At 35.4% G+C, this 16,979-nt stretch overlaps 1 protein-coding gene across 2 annotated transcripts; it reads left to right on the top strand.

Annotated features, from left to right (window-relative positions):
* The first annotated feature begins 7,511 nt into the window (after positions 1-7,511).
* On the top strand, positions 7,512-16,967 carry LOC131163828 (E3 ubiquitin-protein ligase DIS1). Of its 2 annotated transcripts, none has more exons than XM_058120610.1 (5): positions 7,512-7,595; positions 7,843-7,965; positions 13,763-13,997; positions 15,522-15,908; positions 16,385-16,967. In XM_058120610.1, the coding sequence occupies exons 3-5, from the start codon at positions 13,788-13,790 to the stop codon at positions 16,703-16,705; spliced, it is 918 nt and encodes a 305-aa protein (XP_057976593.1). In that variant the 5' UTR covers positions 7,512-7,595; positions 7,843-7,965; positions 13,763-13,787; the 3' UTR covers positions 16,706-16,967. The 2 variants fall into 2 exon arrangements, with proteins under 2 accessions (XP_057976593.1, XP_057976592.1); XM_058120609.1 differs by adding an exon at positions 12,905-12,958 and having other exon boundaries at positions 7,512-7,965.
* Positions 16,968-16,979: the final 12 nt, after the last annotated feature.

Below are 16,979 nucleotides of genomic sequence, written 5' to 3'. Positions count from 1 at the left end.
GTGCATGTTTTGATTGGGCGCTATTGCAGTCAAAAATGTCGATCAACCTTTGGCGAGCTTTATATTTTGGGTATATCAGGTGCCTCATAAGAAGATAGATGACAACATTGCTAAAGTTGAATATTGAAAGCTATTGCTTTGATTAAGTATGAAAATATGTGGTTCATGTTGGTTGCCCCAGGGCTGGGGGAAAACTCATCCCTTCATACTATAAGAGGAATGTCTAATTCTTTGTGTGCTTTGGAAATGCACCAAATGGAATACTGGTAATGAAAGAATTGTCATGTTCTAGTTAGACCCATGATTGTTGAATCAATCACTTCTTGTGTTGCAATAAGAAATATGGTTATTAAGGCAATGAGAAGAAAAAAGAAAAAAAAAAAAAAAAAACCATAGTTGACCTTTAAGATGAAAACATTGGATGGTGTTGGATTATATTATTGGATTTTGAGATGGTTGAGATGGCAACTATTCATTTTACTTTGGGTGTGAGTATTGGCATGGGGAGGTACTTTTAGTAATTTGGTTTTTAGCGAACAGTGCTTTTTGGATGATAAGATAGGACCCACCACCATAGGCAAAAATGTTACCTAAAAAAAATTGAAATTAAGACACCTAAAAGAATAGGATGCTTCCTATGACAAATAATGCATAGGAAAAAAAATTAACAAATAGCAAAATTTGGAAGAGCAATTTTACAATGAATGTTGGATGTATTTTTCATGATAAAGGAACGAAGATGTTCTTTTATGTCTTGTGCAATTGTGAGGTCAATCGTTAATAAAATTTGGCTTGGATTAGTCATGGTTCTAATAGGTGAATATATTGCAATGGAGATCTTCACAATTGGATTGAGGTTAGTATTAGCAGTGCTATAGATACTTGGATTGATCTTTGCTGGGAAAAATGATTCCGAACTCCAATTGATATATGTTATTCATGATGTTCGATATTATACGACTTGGAAAGTACTTAGAGGATTAATGGAGCAATCAACACATGATGGGAACTAATATTAGGTGGGTTCAAGTAAATATTGATGGTATAGTTAGAGGAGCACCAAATTAGCAGGCATTGGGGGAGTTATTCGAGATTCCCGGGGAAAGTGGCTTGGTGGGTATGCATTTACAATTCTTTGCATGTATAACTTTAAGTCATTTGTGGAGGTTTTGAAACTACGTAGATTCATCATGTCTATAATGAGGAACCAATCTGAGTGGACATTCATATATCATCGCCATATAATCATCCCACATGACTAGGTTATAAAGCCCGAAGGCGGGACTTAGTCATGGTTGACCTACTAGGCTAAGTCAAAAAAAATCTCGTCTGTAGTACGATTAGCCCACCGCAACCTGGTCCGGACCTAGGGTCGGTCAACATCTCTCCGCAGGCCCAATCGACTTCCAGTACCAACACTCTTCCCAAGCAGTGTAGTTGCACTGACTCATTTCCTAGCAACAGTACCGTGCTCTCATGTACGTCACTGGTCCATAAGGGTTCTTATTTCCACATCTCAGTATAAAAACTGTTATTTCTGTTATTTTATTTCTCGGTATAATACTGTCATCACATATTTCGGTATCAAAAGTATCATGTTTGTATTTCGGTATAAAACCATCATCACATATTTCAATATAAAAAATATCATGTCTGTAAAAATCACATTTCTCAGTATCAAAATATCGTGTCTATACTTTCAAGATTTCCTATATACAAGTATAAATTACATTTCATCATAAAAGATTCTCACATGTTTAATATACGGTAAAAAAATCATTTCTCATGCCACACAAATTTTAATTAATATTTAATAAAAGAATAATTACCTAGATAAATATATTATAATTATTGTTAGCCCTGACAGTTACACTATCTTGGTTTATATGTTTTGATGATATTAACCTATTTATTGTTCCTAGTATTTTCCATCCTTACAGATTTTATCTAGTACAGGTACAAAGTGTCGGATACACATAGGTACCAAATTAGAAGCAAAGATCGGACCGAGTAGACATCAAATAGAAAAGATTGGAAGGATGCTGACTCAAAAGCACCAAAGCACATCCTAAAGTTTTTATTGTGTATAAATTAATTGTAATAAGGGTTGTGTGAGTGAGTGAGTATTGTAACTCTTGCGGTGTGTGTCTTGTATGATTTATGAGTAAGAGTTGAGCCATTGTATAAGCATACTAGGACACGTGAGCATATAGGATTGCACTAAACTCACCTTTCATGGCTTTCAAAGTTAAACTTAAGGAATTTGTTAAATGAATCCTAAACTCAAATATCTTTTCTAAAAAGACAAGTTTTCAAACATCTTAGTATTTTGAACATCTTCATACTTAGTCCCGGTTTTATCAAAACGAGTCTTGTGTCCTAAAGGTTCAAAGAAAGTCAAGTATATTTATGAAAGGACATACTAAGCATATAAGATATCAAAATGGGTTTTCAAACGTGTTTTATTAATTAAGATATTTTATATTCAAAATAAAACTCATTTGGATAAGTTTTAATCTTCATTAGACTTAATAGATTTCATATACTTTTGTCCAAGAATGTTTTGAGTCATTAAAACACTTTTTGATAAGGAAAAACAAAGCAATCGTCACTACCGTAGTGCAGCCTTGAGTCTTGAACACCTTTCGGTATTTTGGGTATAACTTTTTGTTAGAAAAGTCCAAATGGGACTATCTTGGTGTCCTTGGAAAGCTAAGAAAAAATGCCACAACTTTCATGTCGATGACTTTTTCTAATTCAGGGACCTCATCGATGAACACAGGGGATTCGTCGACTATTCGTCGATGAGGTGCAATATATGATTAGTCGACGAGTGCAGGGGCCTAGTCGACGAGTTCAACGGCAGAATGACGCTAACGGGCAGAAAACGACTAGTTTACCAAATAAAATATCTTTTCTTCCCCCCCCCAATGGCTAGTTAACGGCTCCTAAGGCTCTTGAACTATAAATACAAACTATTAGACTTGTATTAACATGGTTTTGAAGGTCTTTGATCATTGTTAGTAAAAAACATCATTTTATACAAAACATAACACATTGCATATTAGTTCTTCATTACATCTGCTCATTCTCTCTTGCTCACTTACTGTGTTTGATTTAATTCTTAAGAGAATAGTGTGAGGTTTGAATTGTAAATCACATTTGCTTATCGTAAGGAGCATTCTTTGTAATCTTTCATTTTCTTGTGAAAGGTTCTTTGTGAACCAAGTTATAAGGTTCTTTGTGAACCAAGTTATAAGGTTCTTTGTGAACCGAATCGGTAAAGGCTCTTTGTGAGCTGTAGGGATCTGTTCCCCGAGTTTGTAATGTGACAACCCGAATAATAATGAGATTTAAATAATGAAGAGGAAGGGAAATGGAAACAGCGACAGAAGGAGGAAGTTGGTTTCATTGACGAAAGCTCCGTGTTCTTCGACGACAATGCATTTTGGAAATAATAACCAAGGGAAATATCAGGGTCTCGTCGACGAATACAAGAGATTCGTCGACGAGGGTATAAGGGGACCTCATCGATGAAGGCAAGATTCGTCGATGAGAAAATACCGAAAGAGGTTTTTGAGCAGTCTGAATTTCATTGACGAGGAGTGGGTTTCGTCGACGAAATTATTGAAGGACTCATCAACGAGATGACATGGCTCGTTGACGAATCCAGTCCTATAGATATAAAAAACTCGAATTTTAACTTCAAAACTAAGAAATCTCTCTCCTCTCTCTCTCTCTCTCTCTCTCTCTCTCTCTCTCTCTCTCTTTCTCCGATTTCGGGCCGGATTTATGTCGGTTCGACGATCTGAAGTCACTATGACGCTCTTGGAGAAGTTCTCTCCATGTTTGCCGAAGCGGATCGTCAGTAGAGTTGAGTTGAAATTCGTCCTTGAGTTGAGGTAAGACTTTTTAAGCCAAATTTGGTATTACAGTAGTTATAGGAAATGATATACACATGAAAATACTGAAATTTAGTACTGAGAGTTTTCATTTTTAGGGTATTGAGTAGGAAATCCTACGCGTGTGAGACCAGAGTTTTTAGGGGCTTTTCTTAGTAGTCAGGTAAGGGAATAAACTAAAGCAGTTATTTTTCACGCAAATTACTATTGTTTATGAACAAAATGATTCTCTGAAAAATATGTACGATATTTGAATATTATGGAATAAATGCATATTTGGGAAAATACTGCTGATGAATGGGAATTATGATTTTAGAATGAAATGTATGATTTACCCAGCTTTGTATGGCGTGAATGTTATTTTTCATAAAAAGTATTATGATATGGAAGATTTTACAAGTAAAGCATGTTTTCAGAAATTACGTAATAATGCAGTATATGATGATTTTAAAATACATGATAATTGTTTTATTTTCAAATTGATATTTATGAAATGTTCGACACGAGGCCGTAATTATGAAATGTTCGGCACGAGGCCGTAATTATGAAATGTTCGACACGAAGCCGTAATTGTGAAATGTTCGGCACGAGGCCGTAATTATGAAATGTTCGGTGCGAGGCTGTATTTATGAAATTCTGAAATATGCTATAATATCATGTATTATATGTTATCAGAATCCGAATGTTAGTTTAGTTCAGTGCAAGAGCTCGGTACCGTAGCTATATAGATCAGATATCTATGTTAAGACTTGTGCTAACCACCCCACGAGGGGGTGGGAGATGAACCACCCCACGAGGGGGTGGGAGATGGATAGTCGATGTGACTTTCAGTGTAGAGTTGTAGACGTCCACTGGCAGTCCAGACCAGGGTGCGGCGGGCCCATTATACTTATAGACATTTTTGACTAGGTAGTGGTCGGCCAACCATTGTCTGGTCCTGCCTTCAGGCTGCACAACCCGTTATGGGGGGTAATACATAACATCAGCTAACTATTCATGCTGGGTATGTTTTTAGTATTATCAGATATAACAGACGATTTATGAATGATATGAGTTACTAGAAAAATATGAAAGTATATGTTGATTCAGTATGTTATGATGTATGTTCATAGATATATGAAATGTATTGTATATGTATAACTGCATTATATATATTCATGTTGCCACACAACTGTATTTAGTTTATTTTCCCTTACTGAGAAGTGTCTCACCCCCGAACATTAAATGATTTTCAGGAAACCTAGAGGGACTGGCGGGTCAAGGCCGCCTTTGAGTGGGTTTAGCTTCCCTACTAGAAGGGTAAGCGTGGAACTAGGATCAGGAGATTTTTGTTGTATGATCCTAGTGTTATTTTGACTTTTTGGAGAGTATTTTGACGATGTAGTAAACTTTGGTATTATGTTTTATGGTTGGATGATTGAGATTTTATTTTTACTGCTGCTTAGGTTTCTGCTGTTTATGTCAGGCTATCCCCACTACCCACAGGTTCGGGTTGATTTTTCTATTTATTATGCTACATTCTATATTAAGAATTTGAGGTCGTTACATGTAAGGCTTGCTCTGCTGTGGAAGAAGCGATTATAGTGGATTGTGGAATCCTTGGCTTGGTGCTAAGGCGTGGATGTAGACTTGGTGCTGAACCACGCAAAAATACCGGTGTTATTTTTTCTCTCCCTTACACTCTTTATTTTATATCTTGTGCATGATTTATATTTATATTGAAATATAATTTCTTGTATCTTACCAAGAGTTTTTATTTTGTAGAAAAATACGGATTCCGCAAAAAAAGTCTATTCACCCCCCCTCTAGACTATATACTCCGGGCTGAAACTCCCAACAATTATAAACCAGTATTTTCAAATGTATGATACATCGGGAAATCATATTCAATATTTTCATATTCTCATGCTTTTAATTAATCAGTTGATTTTCAAAATGCCCGACATAATTTATTCCCCTTACTTGTTTACTGAGAATATTCTCGTAAGGATCCTAAAACAGTGTCTACGACATTCGTACAAAACCCTCTATTCATATACTTAGTTTAATTAGTTCAATCCCATAAACTATTTAACATTCTTAGGCCCACACATTCCCAATAATTGATTAAATTTTTAAAAACATCTTCCTTACCTTAGTTTTGGTGTGGTGCCTAGGACCCCCAAACAGCTAATTTGTTACGGTTAAACTGTAGAGAAATGTCGTCAGGATCTCGAAATGACGTTCCTCATTCAATTCGAGCTTATACCGGGTGAGAAATCAAAGAGAGAAGAAGAGGGTCACAACCCTAGGAGAGAGAGAGAGGGAGAGGGAGAGAGAGTTAATTTTGTCTACAAAAAAATGACTTGAATTCAATTTATAGGCTGTTGGCTAGAGAAAAACCATCGACAGTTTAGTTTTAACCAGCCATTTTTTCACCGTTTTACCCTTACTATCCCTCAGTAACTCAAAACTGTTGACTATTTTCTTTGAGTTGAGAAAACCATAAAAAAAAAAAGACTTGAATTCAATTTATAGGCTGTTGGCTAGAGAAAAACCATCGACGGTTTAGTTTTAACCAGCCATTTTTTCACCGTTTTACCCTTACTGCCCCTCAGTAACTCAAAATCGTTGACTATTTTCTTCGAGTTTAGAAAACCATCAACGGTTTGACCTGTGCCAAACCCACTTCCCTCATTTTCTTTACCATTTTCATTATTTATTATTATTTTTCCTTCTCCGGGTCTCTACAATATCCTTACAACAAGTAATTGTTTAATTACTAAGAAAGTAAATTAGAATTGGTTAATATTTTGTTATTATAATATTTAATTTTAATTATCATGTACATGCTGCTTAATATTTTTTGGTTTAAAAATCAAAACAATTGCAATGTCACTAAAGCTTTGGAAGTCTAATAAACAGCGTTGATATATTTTTATGAAAAAAATTCTAAGGTATTATTCATATTCAAATACTTTTTCATATGTACTGTCGATACCAAGTAGCCATAAAAAATTCAAATTTATTCTAGCTTACCTTTAGAATATAATTATAAATAATTATTGGAGTCGAATAAAGTAAAAAATTAAATTATAAAATATTAAATTTGATTTCATTTTATGTTATTTATTTTATTTTTGTGTAATAATGGCTAGTGATAATAGATGACGTAGTATAAATAGAAACATAGATTAATGTTATTTAATAAAAATAAAAATAAAATAAAATTAGTTTAGAAAAAGATAAAACATGCAATCTACTAATTTTATTACTATTTTTATCAAAAAATTAAAAATTTAATTTAACATGAACAAATAATTCAAAATTTAAAATTCAAATTCAAACAAATCCCTCCAAATGTGCCACCGGCACTAGATATTATTCATATTTTGATTTCAATAGTCATTTCAATAATAATAATAATAATAATAATAATAAATCCCCCCTACATGCAAGACCCATTGCCTTCTAAAAAAGACAAAAAAAATAAAAAAATAACAAACTGGGAACCGGTGGCCGGGTCGGCGACCGGGTCAATGCAAGCCCCGTCTAGTCCGGTTCGCAGTCAGAGCGCGTTGCATTTAATGCTTCTCTCATATATTCGTCAGTGCTTGCTGAACTTTTTCTAACCAAACAGCATTTGGCGCCCATCGCTTCTCTCTCTCTCTCTCTCTCTCTCTCTCTCTCTCTCTCTCTTTTTCTCGCGAAAAGGTTTGTGATTTGAATTCTGCGATTTGAATCCGTTATCGAGAGACGCCAGGAATTTTGAAAAATACGGAGAGAGAGAGAGTGAGTGAGTGAGTGAGTGAGAGAGAGATGGGTCCCTTATTTTAATCTGTCCATTTTTGTATTTTCTCGAGAAACCTCAATTCCTTTCTCTCTCCTCCGCTCCTCTCGCACTCTGTCTCTTTCTCTCTCTGTTGACGGCTTTAATTTGAAACTGTTCTTCTGCTCGCAGACGCACAACTTCGTCTTTACTATTAATTCATACACCGACGACCCCAAATTTCTCTACTCGTTTCTGATTTGCCCCAAATTTTCTCTCATGCGGTCCTGATTTGGACGACGCCGTCGTTTCCAGGTACCCGTCTCTCATTCTCTCTCCAGAGTTTGTGTGCGTTAATGTAGTTCTGGTGAAGAAGTTTTCTTTTGTTTCTGTGACTGAATATTTTAGATCCGTTTGGGTTTTGATTTGACCCTTTCTCTGGGTATAATGTTTTAGGGTTTTTTCCTTGAAAAGAATTTGAATATTCCCCGTGTGTTGTACTTGCCCCGATCTTCTTGATCATTAAGTTTTTGAGTTATGGGGCATTTTTACTATTTCTTTTTCCAGTGAACAATGTCACAAGCGGGTATGCTTTGCGAGGGCTTAAACGCGACTCTGTTGCACGTTATGTTCCTATATTTTATTTTATTTTTACTTTTTTTTTTGTGTGTATGATTTTCTTGAAACTGCACTATTAGTGCCACAAAACATGATTCGCTGTTCAATTTCCTTCCATTTGACACCCATATCATTGGATTTTGAAAAAAATATATATGAAAGTTTTCATAAGAATTTCAAATTCAAGTTGTGTAACTGTTTTGCTTTCATGCTTATATTTTTATAATATACGACTATAGTTGTATAGAACTCCGTTCGGAATGATTACAATGGGAAGCAGTTGTCATTTGGTGGAGGTTATTTACGATGTCTATAGAGAAGGGATTGAATTTGTTAGTTGTATGTTTTTGTTTTTTATTTTTATTACGAGCGCTTGAGATGGTAATTACTAAATGAACTGATGAGATTATATTGCCATATTTGTAAGTTTCTTTTATAGACATGAGGTAATTGCCTGGACGAAAACTAATGATAATGCATATGCCTCTAGTTTCAGTAAGACTTACCTGTAGGGAATGAGAGGATTTCCCTCTTTGATTTATATATTTGGTATTTTTATCTGCGTGTTGGGGTGTGTGAACAGCATAATAGATTTTTTATAAAAAATTATTGTTTATAAAAGTGGTTTGGTTTTAGTCTATTTATACAGTTTTCAGTTTACTCTCAGCTCTAAATAATTCCCCCCCCCCCTACCCCCCTAATAATTGTGATTTATTCATCATTCATTAAATGACATTTCTATATTTATTTACAATAAATATTTATAGTATTTGAAGTTTGATAACTTAGTTGCGTTAAGCAACCACATATGCCCATAGTTACCATAAAATGCCAATACCCTAGTGAACCATGTATTGCTACAAATATTTTGAGACACAGTACAATTTTATTTGAGAATGTTAAATTTAACTATTCTAAGTTTTAATTGAATATTTTTAAAAACATATTATGTTTTTCAGTTAAATGGAGAATTATCACATAATAATTCCTTCCTAATTCGTTATTTATATATTTCACAAAAGAAAATTTTTGATTTTGAAACACTTCAACATCCTCCCCAAAAAATACAAGTGCCATTGCATATCTTTCACCAATATATAAATATATAGAAGTATACTACTAACATTCCACATTTTAGAGCATCTACGGTACCACAATCCCATTCCCATTCCATGAACAGGAGCATTCCACATTCTAGGTCACAATGTATTGGCTCATCTCCTTGGCCTAGTGTTTCTTTGAGTTCATGGCAAAAGGGTAATCGTTGCATAAATAATTGCTTTTTCCTCAAGCTAAGTAATATGTGAAATTGTTGGAGGTCTAATCCATTGTGCCTTTTAACCATGATAGGGATGTGGAATTCAGAATTATTTTGTTTGTCCTGAGGCCATCCATTTCAGTGTTAAGAGTCACCCAACTTTTTAGTATCATATGACTGGGATGATCATACTTATAGGACAAACAAACATTCTATCTTCCTATTCATTGTCCTCGATAATTTTCTTAGTTAGATTGGGCCTATCTGCTGCATATGTGTTACTGTTTCATTGCTAGCTCGGCTTCTTGGATTTTGCCCTTTTTAATATTTTTCTCTTTGAGAGGATTCATCTCTCTGGAAAATCTTTTTCTTTGGATGCAGCTAGGAAGGACACTCTTTTTGGTTAATCATATTGTAATAATTATCCCCTAGCCATATAGAGTACTTTTAACTTTTAAGGGAATTTGCGAGGTCATGGAGCCGTTGAATTACTTGAAATTTAATAAAACCTCTTGATGATCAATCTGTCGAACAAACAAAAATTGACTACCTTAACCTGGTGGACATTCATGCAAATTGCAAAGACTTGTCAGTTTGGTGCTTATATTTGAGATGGTAATCGCAATTTTGAGCTTTAGGCTGAAGTTTGTTAGGAATTTTGGATATTTGCAACTTGAATTTCTGCCCACATATAGGGGATTATGTGAGTATCATCAGAGCATGGAGAAAGTAGAGAACAATACAATAATGGGAGATTTATAGATGACCTCTCATTATAAAAAAATATTTAGATTACCTAAAATAGTTGATTATGACTGTTAAAGAAAGTCATGTTAATTGTTAAAGAAGAAGTGTTTGGAATGATAATATTCAGATGGTGGTCAAGTAGAACTACAAGTCCAACTCAACTTGGACGATTGGATGGGCGACTTTGATGATGGATGGATGAGAATTTTTGTAGTTTTGTGAAAATAAAGTAAAATTTAAGGGATTAGTATTAATTAAATACAACCATGTGGCCCATATTTTTGCTGGTTAAAGGAACATCATACATAAAAAATTATGATATTATATTTAATTTAAATGGAAAATTTTTTTAGTTTTGAGATCAGAATATACTGTGTTTAAATACCATATGGTGGTAAGGCATTAAATATACTGCATGATAGTTCTCTTGATAGTTGTTGTGCTTGCCCCTCTTCTTGTTCCTCTCTCATAACGCTCTGGTTCGATCATGGCTCCTGCTTTCCATGGGAGGGGGGTGGCTCTTATCAGACAGTACAGATCAAAGGGCCCTTCAATCTGCATATAGAGGGAGTAGGGGGGGAGGGTCGTTTCATTTTCTTCTTGAAAGGAGGAACCCCCTTTGCATAATTGGATAAAGGTTTCTTTGGCAGCAGTGAGGTGGTTTGTCGATGGTCTGTCCTCATCTCTTGGGTGGTGGAGAGTTCCTTTCTTAGAACAAGATAAGGGAGGGGGTGGATTAATAGCTGGTTGTTAGATTGATGACGAAGGGAAAGTTCTTAGAATTAGGGTTGCAGTGCAATCGGAAAAGATTCTCCATTTGCATCCCTGGTGGTGCTTGTGATGAGTGAGTTAGGATTAAATATCCTTGAATTTATTAAAAGAAATGGTCCATGATTGCATAAATTGGCGGAAAATGATTCATATAGCCACTCCAACCTAGTGGGACTAAGGCTTGGTTTTGTTGTTGTTGTGTTTGTTGTGGTGCTAGTGATGAAGGCTGGCGGAGTTTTGTGAGGGGACTTTGTGTGTTGGCGGTGGATTCAGTTAATGAATATAGGTGTAAGGGGACTGGAACTTCTGGTGCAGGGCAGCAAGCTCGTTGTTCCCGGAAGGAAGTTGTATTGCCGAGGAAAGAGCAATTTTGTGGAAACTGTGGTGTGAACCTGCAGCCATGGTTATAAGTAATGGTAAGAGTCTGCATAATGGTAAGAATCATGGTGTAACAGTCACAGCCATTGTGGACATTGTTTATGGGTAAAAGACATTGCGTTCGTGAATTGATTTTTTGCATAAGCAAATTTCTTAAACCATATAGATTCACATGTTTTGATCACAAAATCCTATATACTAATGTTTTAAATTTTTTCTAATAAATTTTAATCAATTTAAATACAACCATTTCTTACAAGAAAACCTTCACTAATGCAAGAGAAGGGAAAATTTTACAGGAAAAAAGAGGAGAAACCATCCTCCTTCGCAATTTAAACATGACATGTACTATAAGTATTGGATGTCATTGTGGTTGCTTTTGGTGAGAAGAAGCATGCATTTGCTACTTTTAACTACTTTATTGATTATAATGAAATTTAAACTAAGAAATGACAAATATAAAGAAATATAAAATATAGAATGCCATCTTTTGTACTCCTTTAGTCTATATTGGAATTTTTGTTATCCCAAAAATAAAATATAGAATGTTCATATGTTAAACAAGAACAAAAAAAATGCATATAATAGAACATATTTTAGTCTCCAAACTAGATGTAAGAAAAACAGGAAAAAATAAAATTGAAAGAACTTAGATGAACATATGTAATTTAATGAGAGAAAAAGTTGGGTTTATTTGAATGGTAGTTATTAAAAAAATACATACTAAATGTAAGGAAAAAAAACCTAAAAATGATTTTATTTTTTAATTTAAAAATCACTAACTAAATAAACCAACTTAAAATTGAGTTTCTAAAGGGAAAAGAGTTGAAAATGCAAAAAAAAAGGGACTAAAATTAAAAAAACCTATTTTAGTCATTCATAGCCAGTTTGGCGCTATAATGGCCCGTAATTGTCCATAATGGCCATTACAATTGTGAATTGGACCACCTCTGAGATATCTGCCCCGTAATGGTCTTGAAAGCTACCGATACTGTTACATAATGTCCATAACGGCTGTTACACACCAATTTTTAGAACTATGCCTGCAGCAGAAGTCAATTAGGAGTTTAGAACTGATGTGGGTCAGTTGGAAGGGCAAGGTGAAGAGGGTGGGTTCCAGCCTTCAACAGAAGCGGCTAGTGTTTTGCAGGAGGCTACTTAGGGGTTGAAGGTGGTGATGTAGTCTGGGCCTGGATCTCTCACTATCATGTTAGATCTGGAACATCTGGTTATATGATTATAGTGAATACATGCATGCATGCATATATGCATAAAAGGATGGTTATTAGTTACACAAAATATACTCGCATATGATAAAATTGATTCAACTAAGAGAGGAAAACCAGGGTTGGAGCAGATGAAAGAATGAGAATTATTAATTTTAGTGTATTTTTTTGGACAAAGTATTTGTTGGCTAAGATGAATATGTAGGTTGGAGGAAAATATTGCTGCAAATTGACATTTTTGTTCACTTGTGAGCAGGATAAGGCATGAATAGGTGTGAAGCCAACTTTGTCTCACCCTAATAGACCACAGGTACTAATACATGCTTCAAAATGGATACAATATGTAGTTTATGTTAGGAAATTTAATAAGACTTTGAAAGATGTAAAAAAATATTTCCTTAGCTTGAAAAGGCTGACTTTTTTTAGGGTAAGTTTCATCAATGAGATTCTGAGAATATTATCAAATAGGTTTTCTAACCCAACTATCAATTATTATTGGTGACAGTGTAGTCCGCCACCGTTTTCAAAACTGTGGAGTAATATTCTGCTAGAGAAAGAGAAATGGTGGCAGAAGTGCAGCATATCATGATAAATATCACATGAGAATAATTTGGAAGTCTTTTTATTGCACCTAAAAATATAGTAGTATATCATAGCTGTGTTGGAGCTTCCTTGTGGTTAAACACCCTTCCACTTAAATAAGACGAACCCCAGAAATTGGGGCCTTGGACACATGCCGTTTTTAGGAAACATTAAAAAGTTGTTTTCACTATTTGTGAAAAAAAATGCTCTTTAGAATGTTGAATCGAATGGAAAATCATTTAATGCCACTTGCTAGTGGCGAACAGACTATAGTGGTGAATAAATTAATTTGTTTGTTCAAGACAAAATTTGTTTTCCTTGCGCACACGATTTATTAATATAGTTATTAGAACAGACAAAGATAATTATTGAAGGTTGTGTGTTTCTCCTTTTCCTGAACGCAAGGAGCTTTTGCTGCTGTTTCTCTTTTGTAGCATCATCTGGTCCATGCTTCAATAATATTGAAACTAATCTTGTATTGTGTTCTGTTCTACGAGTTATTTGATAATAAGCATTTTGTTTTGGCTTTTAGATTTAAAGTACTGGCCATAATAGCAATGGCATCTGCAAATGCTTATTTTGATGACATGCGGAGCAAGCCTGAGGTTATTGATCCTCCCCAAAGTGAAAACATGTTGGATGTCAGTGAACATGTGAATGATCCTGCTCAAAATGCTCTAAAATCTAATGTGACTGTTTCCAGTAGTGTCCGTGAGCTGTTGGAGTGCCCTGTGTGCTTAAATGCTATGTATCCTCCTATCCATCAGGTTTGATTACTTGTTTGCCTTCCAAAAATTTGTTAGTATGAATGTTTTTGGTGTTCATACTATATTTTATTAGAATCCTTAATTTTTAAATTTTATTTATATAGATTGCACTCAGTCTGTTTTCATCTTTGAAGGCTTGATGTGTTTTATCATAAGACTAAACAAATAATTTATGCAGGGTTCCATTAATTTGCAAGTGCATTTATATTTGCAGACATACTTCTATGTTTATACATTTGTTTTTTTTTTTTTCCAGTTTCACTTGATTAGAAAATTACATCAATGGTTAAGTGTCTCTCGATTATAAATGTTTTAATTTCACTCTTTTCTCCTTGATTTTCTTTTAACTGCTAAAATACTTGATATTTATGTGCTGTACTATCTTCCCAAGTACAGTCACTATACTCCTAGCATAAACACCCAGTGTTGTGCTGCTAAAACAGAAAAGAGGAGCAAGGTTTAAATGCTGCATTCATGAGTTTTGTACCGTAATTGAGTGGAAACTCTTTCTGTTGTGTTGCAACAACCCAATAGGCAAGGGGCTAGTCAATTGTCAATTTTAGTATGTGAATTGTGTGTCCAACATGGACCTCATCATAATTGAGCCTTTTTTAAAACTATACCATTTCTAAATGATAAATTAGGTGTTCAATATGCCCACAGCATTACTGAGGTTAGTATAATTGCAGGCTAGATGATAGTTTCTCTGAATATCCTTGTTAAGTGGTCTGTCCCTCTTCATTTAAGGTGACAGAGATTGGGTATTATACATATATTTCTCCAAATATTCCTTTATCAACCACTTTTTTGGAGGGTAATTATTGGCATTTTAAATTGGAATATTTTGAGACAGTAATGGAGAACGTTTTATGCATCTATATTTTTTTCAAAGAAATTGACAACCTCTGATGATCTGACAAATAATGCAAGGGAGATTTTGAAGTCAGCTCTAATCAGGGTTCATATCCTACTTTCTGGATTCCAAGCTCTATCAGGTCAAATATAGGGTGTTGCAAGCTATATGCAGAAGAGCGAATCAAAACTGTGAATAAGGCTTTGATATGACGCATATTGCAGTTTCATCCTTATCTGAACCACTATAGGCTTTGCTTCACTATGGTGACGAGTTGATTTGGTTAGGCAACAGTTTGTAATTTGGCAGACAAGCCTGGCTAAGTTGAAGATTACCATGAAGCGGCTGGTGTACAGGTTGAAACGTGGCAAGCTAGGCAATTGCAATTCATTGGGTTTACTGAATGAGAATCTGTTCATGTTGCTTAGTTTAGCGATCACTCAATATATTTCTCTACAATGGATTGATAACTGAAGTCAATTCTCTCCTTCTCTCCGCCCCACTCTTTCTTCCCCACAAATATAACACACACATATATTATTATTATTATTATTATTATTATTATTATTGCTTGGTATAATCATTGTTTATTAAACCTTGTGTGAGCCTTTTCTAAAGGTATAGTTGGTTTTCTTTCTTATCAGAATTTACCTTCATTTTCTTGATTGCAGTGCTCAAATGGTCACACATTGTGCTCTGGTTGCAAGCCCAGGGTGCACAATCGTTGCCCCACTTGTAGACATGAACTTGGCAATATTAGATGTTTAGCATTGGAGAAGGTGGCTGCATCCCTTGAGCTTCCTTGTAAATATCATAATTTTGGGTGCGTGGGCATATATCCTTACTACAGCAAGTTAAAGCATGAATCCCAATGCGTCTTTAGACCCTACAACTGCCCTTATGCTGGATCAGAATGCACTGTCGTTGGTGATATTCCCTATCTGGTGGCCCACCTGAAAGACGATCACAAAGTTGACATGCACAATGGCTGCACTTTCAACCATCGGTATGTCAAGTCGAATCCGCATGAAGTTGAAAATGCCACATGGATGCTGACGGTATTACTTCCATCCTTGTCTTGGTTCTCTTTATTTTACTTTGTTTCCCTAGTAGAAGAGGAGTCATCAAATTTACTTTTTCAATTTCAGTCCCAGATCAGTGATGTGATTTTTTTGTCTATCCACTACAGAATTTGAAAGAATGGATTGACATTTATATTGCTGCTTTGAACATCCTTTGTATCTGATTAATGTGGCAATACATGTGAAACTGAACTCAAATTCGCTTTTTGTTGCTTATAATGGAACAAGGATCTTGGCCTGTCAATAGGATGGTGATCAATCCAAACCAGTGTCCTGTATGTTTAATGACGAAATAACCTTGCCACTGCATAACATGACCCAGAATTTTATGCATATATATTTGGGTTTTTATTTATTTTTGAATGTGGGGGGTGGTGGGGTGGGGGAAGTAGGGGAAAGTAAGCTCTTATTTTATAGGTAGGTGACATTTGAGATTTTCCTTGCGTCTCCAGGTTTTCAGTTGCTTTGGTCAGTACTTCTGCTTGCATTTTGAAGCTTTTCAGCTTGGAATGTCCCCTGTTTACATTGCATTCTTGCGGTTCATGGGTGACGACAACGAGGCAAAGAATTACAGCTACAGCCTAGAGGTGGGAGGGAATGGGAGAAAGATGATATGGCAAGGGGTGCCAAGAAGCATAAGGGACAGCCACCGGAAGGTTCGTGACAGTTTCGATGGTCTCATCATCCAACGCAACATGGCACTCTTTTTCTCGGGAGGAGACCGGAAGGAATTGAAGCTTAGAGTGACTGGTAGGATTTGGAAAGAACAGTGATGGCATTCTCTCCCCCTAATGTAACTTCTCTCCTATGTTGTTACCTTCAATGCTATCGTAGGTAGGTTAGTATCTCTCTCTGTAGTAGCAATGCGAGTTACGAGAGTGTATTTTTTTGGGACTGGAGGAGAGGCAAAGGCTCTTTGCTTGTCCATGCATTCATCAGATGAGTGGAAAACGCACTGCTTTGTTATCATGAAGAGATTTAGATATTGAGGATAAAGTGTAATATAGCCAATTGCCATTTATCTGGCTTCATGCATGGATGGTAAAA

Source organism: Malania oleifera, chromosome 9 (genome assembly GCF_029873635.1).
Source record: "Malania oleifera isolate guangnan ecotype guangnan chromosome 9, ASM2987363v1, whole genome shotgun sequence".
NCBI lineage: Eukaryota > Viridiplantae > Streptophyta > Magnoliopsida > Santalales > Ximeniaceae > Malania > Malania oleifera.
The sequence above is the reverse complement of the archived record's forward strand: the minus strand, read 5'-3'. Positions and strand labels throughout refer to the sequence as shown.

Coding starts and splice junctions, on each gene's coding strand:
- LOC131163828 (XM_058120610.1), top strand. CDS start 13,788: ATGGCATCTGCAAATGCTTATTTTGATGACATGCGGAGCAAGCCTGAG. Junction 13,998..15,521: donor TGTATCCTCCTATCCATCAG/GTTTGATTACTT, acceptor TCTTGATTGCAG/TGCTCAAATGGTCACACATT. Junction 15,909..16,384: donor ATGCCACATGGATGCTGACG/GTATTACTTCCA, acceptor TTGCGTCTCCAG/GTTTTCAGTTGCTTTGGTCA.